This window comes from Pseudogymnoascus destructans, assembly GCF_001641265.1.
Source record: "Pseudogymnoascus destructans isolate 20631-21 unplaced genomic scaffold scaffold_10, whole genome shotgun sequence".
Taxonomy (NCBI): domain Eukaryota; kingdom Fungi; phylum Ascomycota; class Leotiomycetes; order Thelebolales; family Thelebolaceae; genus Pseudogymnoascus; species Pseudogymnoascus destructans.
In genome coordinates this window covers 619,432-626,230 of record NW_020167529.1, presented here as the reverse complement: position 1 = coordinate 626,230, position 6,799 = coordinate 619,432, and the positions used below count along the sequence as shown (strand labels likewise).

The window sequence follows — 6,799 nt, the reverse complement described above, 5'->3', positions numbered from 1 at the left end:
CTCAAGAAGACATGACTACCAAGATTCTGCTAAAATAAGCAATACAAAGGCCCTGTTAGACTCTACAAAGCTTATAGCAGCATCTTTAAGCAACCCTCGCATTACAGAGGACTTAGAGGGAAACTTATCCCCTCAAGACCAAGTTGCCCCCATTACCTCTTCTCAGAAACCAGAGACCTTTAAAGACTATACACCCTCAGCAACACTTCTTAAAGCATTCAAAGATGCTTACAACCACGATCCCTTTGCCAAAAGAACTTTGGAATACCTCCAGAAGAAAGGCTCCTCTCTTGAGAAAGTTGGACTACAAAATCTCTCAAAAAATCAGCAAGGACTTCTCTTATTCAAGAGCTATATCTATGTCCCAAGGGATAAACGATTACAGCTACACCTCCTACAGCAGTTTCATGATGCTCCAGCTGCAGGGCACTTTGGCTTTGCAAAAACTTATGAACTTCTAACAAGAAAGTTCTACTGGCCTAGTCTAAGGACTACTCTTCAAGACTATATATCTTCTTGCACTACTTGCAACTTGAACAAGCCTACACGGCAAAAGCCCTATGGCCTCTTGCAGCATCTACCTATACCAGAACGCCCATGGGACTCCATTGTTACGATATCAAGTGCGCCTTGCAGCTCGAGTGGGGGTTCAGGGGTGTGGGGAGCTTTCCGGGGTTGGAGCGAAGTTTTCAGTTGTGGAGTGAATTCTCAGAACTAGTCTTGCTAAAGAGAATTCTGTAACGCTGACTTCTAAACGATAGAAGACACAGAGGTTCTCTTGCATAAAGGTTTACTTATCAGAGGAGGCAGGGGATCAGACACAAAGGCTTCAAGTAACACGTTACTAGTATATAACAAATACTGTATTGAGTTGAGCACGAAGCTCCTATCTAAGGAAATACTATCTACTTATATAGTGGCGTCATGCCTAGTGGACTCCTGGGAACTCACTCGAGTCCTCGGAGTCCTGGACTCTTAGGATTCTTCTCATCATCCTGCGAGTCCGTCACGTGCCTAGTGGACTCCTGGGAACTCACTCGAGTCCTCGGAGTCCTGGACTCTTAGGACTCTTCTCATCATCCTGCGAGTCCGTCACGTGATACTTTCGGAACTACTATTCCCCGCTGCCCCTCCAGGTACCAGGGCCGGTCTCATGCGACCTCCCTCCTTCCTGTCCTGTAGTTGGCCAGCCTTCTTGTTCCGTCGTAACAAATTCACTACACAACAACATAGCTGTATATAGATCGAGCCACTGCTCGAGTGCTCCTCTTCTCTTTCCTTTCTTCTCTAGATTGAGTTTAATTCATAATACCCAACTGACGCCCTATGCCTTGGTGAACCGTGACATCCATATCCATTGACTTTATAGTCAAGTTGCCTCCTTCTATCCCAAAATGGGGTGCTACCCCTTATGACTCTATCCTTGTGGTGGTAGAAAGGCTCACAAAAATGGCACACTTTGAGCCTTGCAATGAGACTATCACAGCTTCTGAACTTGCGTGGCTATTCCTCAAGGTGGTCTTTAAATATCATGGAATTCCTGGACACTGGATCTCAGATAGGGGAGCAGTTTTCACTTCAAACTTTTTTAAGGAGTTCTCTAAACTCTTAAACATGGAACAACGCTTCTCTACAGCTTATCACCCTCAAACAGATGGCCAGACAGAGAGAGTCAACTCTGTACTTGAACAATATCTAAGAATTTATACAAACTATGCTCAAGACAACTGGGCAGATCTTCTCCATCTTGCAGAATTTGCTTACAACAACACAGTCTCTAACACTACAAAAGAGACACCTTTCTATGCAAACTATGGTTATCACCCTAGGTTTGAAGTGGCAGAACTGAATTGTCCTGAAAATCTCAAAAACCCTTCTGCTACTGAAAGAATCATCTACCTTAAGGGCCTCCAGGACTATCTCAAGGTTCAAATACAGTGTGCACAAGACGAGCAGGCTCAGGCCTTTAACAGGGGGGTGGTTGCACCACAATTCAAAGTTTGTGATCAAGTCTTTTTGTCTAGAAGACATATCACAACTACTAGACCTTCAGACAAACTTGATACTAAAAGACTTGGACCTTTTAAGATCACAAGGACTATTGGCAAGAATGCTTTCGAGCTTGCATTACCACCTACTTGGACTATCCATAATGTCTTCCATGCATCTCTCTTGTCTAAGGCACAAGAAAGTTCCTTAAGACCACTTCAGTCTCCTCCACCTCCTGTTCTGATCTTGGATCAACCAGAATATGAAGTAGAGTCTATCCTTGACAAAAAGACACTTAGAGGCCAGGATTACTTCCTCGTTAAGTGGAAAGGCTATCCTACAAGTGACAACACTTGGGAGCCTAAGAGAAATCTAAAAAATGCATCTAAGCTCATTCTAGAATTTCTTTCTAAGAAAGCCACCTGGCTAAAGGGCAAGCAGACAGCCAACAAACTTCCTTAAGAGGGGGATCATGTCATACTGACATTCGTTGCACTCAGTTTGCTATCAAACTCAAGAGCAAACTTAGAAATCTCCTCTCAAACCTACAAGTCACTATACATATTTTGGCTTGTCACACCAACAACAAGAGCAATACTACTCAACGATTGCTACAACCCTCTATGATTCATTACACGTCATTGCTCCTTAGTTACTGGGCCGATATGACCACATAGCATATCTCTACAACCCTCTATGATTCATTACATGACATCACTCCTTAGTTACTGGGCTAATACTACACATGACATATCTCTATCAACTAGAGGCCTAGGAACATGAACGATAGCTCCAAAAGCTTCTACAACCGTCTATGATTCATTACACGTCATCGCTCCTTAGTTACCTACAAGATTGGTTAAGTTATGACATAATTTGTCTATAGGGGTACTCTGACCTTGGACCTCCTTTCACTTCCTATAGGCTAGGAACCTAGGAGATGGTTCTATGGGATTCTCTTACGTTGACTACAGTTACCAAGCCTGGTTAGTCATGGAAAGTCTTGGAAAATGAGAACTACACTCCTTTAGCATAAATAGGATTGCCCTTTCCTTAAGAAAGGGCAAGCAGACAATACAGTAAATCGACTATCACATACTTCCACGTCTTTTCCGAGCTTTCAAGCATTGATCTTGTTACTCCTTGTTTCTGAAAAGTCAGTGAGGTGCTAACCTCTGACTTATCCCTGAGTTCTCAGACTCAACATTTGTTACAACTTGTCTAAACCACTCCACTACATCATACACCTGATTGCTGCATTGTGGAATAGTCTAAGCTACGACCCTTTGGCTCTTTTTCCTAAGACAGTGTGTTGTCTTAGTAAAATCATCCCTTCCTTGGGTGGCTAGATTCTCACATCTGGTGCACCCACCATTACACCTGACTAATAGCTCATCATTAGGCAGTGTACATAACACTTGCTAGGGATTAAATGGAAACAAGCCAGCACTATAGTACGCTAACTCAATTTTCTGATGATTGCATACATCAAGCTGTGCCTATATGTACACCTCTATCCATTTATACTTCTGTATGCATGTAAGTTGCGCTTAGTTGAGTTGGGAGAGCGCTGCTGTTAGACTCTTTTTTAGTAGGCTAAATATTACAACATCTAACAGTTGTAACAAATGCGATATATAAGGAGGAAGAATTAGCAATGCGATGCAGTTCTACATGTAATGCATAATGAAACTTCTGCTAATATGTAAGTCGTAGCCATCGCATATAAGAAGCTGATGCTAACTGTCTGCTTTCATGTGTGTTGTTAGCTTAAAGGTGTGTTTTAACAACTCTAACCTATAGAGATTGCTTGTCTAACCTTTCGTATTTGCAGAGAAGAACCACTAGTTAATGACTAAAGGCAGAATCTATAATTAAAGAACATTCTTGCCCTTAAAGATCCCGAGGGGCAGAAGGATCGTTCCATCTATGCAAATACACTCAACTATTAAAGCCCATTCCTAATGGCTAGGATGCGCTTGAAGCTTTGTACGAAGCGTTGAATCAAGTATAATTCGAGTAGATTCTATTGCCCTAATCGAAAATCTGGATTCGTCTATGTTATATGTATTTTCTTGCCTAATTCCTAACTGTTAAACGACCGGTGCAACTGGATTTCTTCAGCTATTTCCTTCAACAACCGATGCCCCGGAGAATAACCAGTGATTGTTAGGTTCTTAATCCACTTCAGAAGTATCACCTCTTGTGCGCCTGACAAACTCTGCTGTTGCTAGCGGGCTTGAGAGCGTGTCAAACCTCCGTTAGCACGACGCGTCACGGAACTCTTAGGTAACCCCGCACTTTCTCAGCATGATATGCGCTCTTGTACTTCCCAGATTTGACGTCTAATACTGCTTGGGCTATTAAGGTTTCACGTTCAGCAATACCCAGGTGTTCGCGACGATTCATTGTTGAGTTATTTACAGTTATCTGAAGTTGGTGGGGGTAAATCCACCGCGTTACCCAGTCCCCCGCATTACACCGTCACTTACGTTAGTTGAGCGTTTTATTATGACCATAATTGCTGTAACCACCAGCTCTTGTGCACAGTCCTTCTACAGGCTTTGGACGGCACGAATACTGTACGTGTCTTGCGCGGGATCCGTAAACACAGCCTAGGCCTAGAATCTGAAAAGAATGCCTATATATTAAACCCGAGGCTCCAGCCCCAGGTAACCGTCATCTAAATTACAGTGAAGCGGGTATGTATGACAGAAACTCCAGCCCACCAGTACTCCAGCAATTCCCAGGCTCCAGTCCTCAAAACAAAGCCCCATTACTCCCACCACCGTCACTATCATACCGTACGACGTAGTCGTTAATCCATATCAACATCCCCCCCTCTACCCAGACGCTGCCCTCGCCCTCCTCCTCCTCACAGCAACCCTATCCCAGGTCCCCGCAAAGATCCCATCACATTCATCCTCATCCTCCGAATCAAACATCACATCCTCTCCATCCCCCTCCCCCTCCACAACATCGCCCCTTCCCATCTCCCCCCTCCTCCCCCTCTCAACAACCACATCTTCCCACCCCTTCACAGCTACTACCCTCCTCATCTCCAATATAAACTTCCCCACCTTGTACTTCTGCCCCTCCTCCCTCGCATCAACATACTTCCACCCCACCACCTTCTCACAAATCGCACAGCTGATATCCGCCACCACATGCGCCCCCGTCGCCAGCTGCCGGCTCATAGGCCTGCCAATCGTGATATTGATGAGGCTAGGCTGTGTATTTTTATCGGCTCCGCGGGGGGAGGCGGGCGGGGAGACGAGGTACGCGCGGCCGTGGCGGCCGGTGAAGGCTTTGCTGATGATTTGGGAGGCGAAGGCGAGGTCGGTGGCGCAGGTGGAGCATTTGAGGTGGTCGGGGCGGGCGCAGTGGAGTTTATAGGTTTGTGTTGGGTCTGTGTCTGGGTCGACGTCGTAGATCTCTGGGGAGTGGCTGAAGGAGGACGGCGAGGTGGGTGAGGTTAGAGAGGTGCTGGGGGAGGTGTTGAGGGATCCGAAGCTGGTGGCTAGGGAGAAGATCGTAGGTGCCGTGGCGGTGGAGCTGGTGGAACTGGTGCTGGGGGTTGAGGAGTGACGCTTGCGGAAGGGGCGGGGGAGGGTGGTGAGGGAGGAGACGAGGTAGGTTGCAAAGGATGGGGGTTCGGGGGGAAGCATGGCTGGTAGCTGGTTCGAGAGGGTAGAGATGTGGTCGTGGTTGAGACTTGTGTGTTGAGGCGGGAGCTGGGTAGGTCACAGATGCTGGAGACGTAGGGCGGCACCTTGGTATGGCGGGTTTTTTATGTCTCGGTGAGGAGCCTGAAGGCTGTAGATGCCCCGAGAAGGCGTGGAGAGTATATCACGTCTAGCCGTATCTTGAAAGTGCGCCGACTTGTGTAGAGAGATAACGAAATGTCGGGCGAAGTTGGAGAGTCCAAGAACGCAGCTAATCATCGCAGGGTTTGGGCAGGTGATCGATCACCCGATAAGTAGGTGGCTTGGACGAGAAGAGCTGGACTACCAGAATACGTAGATGGGCATATGGGCAAGTATTGTAGTAGTTTGCCAGTCAATAATAACTTTGAGACAGTGTGACCGACTATTCGGCCATTCAAAGCAAGTGCGGGGAGTGAACAGTTGGGATGATCCCGTTTCGTTTCGTAGCGGTAGAGTTTAATCCGCTGAAGTCATGATTGTTAAGTCAGAATCATACATTACATCTAGCAAACTATAATTTTTGGGTTTAAGCCACCTATATTCAACATTTCGATACAAGAAATGTACGTACTATAAAGTAGGGATAACCTGTATAAACAGCATTAGCCCCTATACGTAGCCTGGTTGGATAAATGCTGCTTATCGATTACAGCTACGGGCACTTCCGCGTCTGACATATTCTGCCAGCCAAAGTCCGAAGTTGGACCAACCGAAGCTGAGAACTCATACTTGGTATTTTGCCTATAGTTGCTGTAAACGGTGACATTACGGACAGTCCCTCTTGTACTTTTGCGTGGCACAAGGCGCTGGTTTATCAGTAGAACAAAGAAGGCATAGCACATCGGTTTCATAGCTTCCACACGTAATCATTATATTGTAAATCAATTTCATTTTGTGCAAATATTCATTCTGTGATCTCTCTTTTCTCTGTTCAACAGAGAATCTACGAGCCAGACGCAGCAGATGCTCCAATAACCCCAATAGCGTAAAAACCTCGCCCAAACTATGCTCCTCCACGCGCCACCTAATTGAGAACCTGATCTAGAACCTGATCGAAAACTTGCTGTGTCTCGTTGCCAAGAAAATATTATACGTATGGCTGC

At 45.8% G+C, this 6,799-nt stretch overlaps 1 protein-coding gene across 1 annotated transcript; it reads right to left on the bottom strand.

Annotated features, from left to right (window-relative positions):
* Window positions 1–4,627: 4,627 nt before the first annotated feature.
* VC83_06167 (uncharacterized protein) lies at window positions 4,628–6,185 on the bottom strand. Its single transcript, XM_024469771.1, has one exon. It carries the CDS (start codon window positions 5,655–5,657, stop codon window positions 4,833–4,835), a length of 825 nt encoding a protein of 274 aa, XP_024324308.1. The 5' UTR covers window positions 5,658–6,185; the 3' UTR covers window positions 4,628–4,832.
* Between the last annotated feature and the right edge of the window lie 614 nt (window positions 6,186–6,799).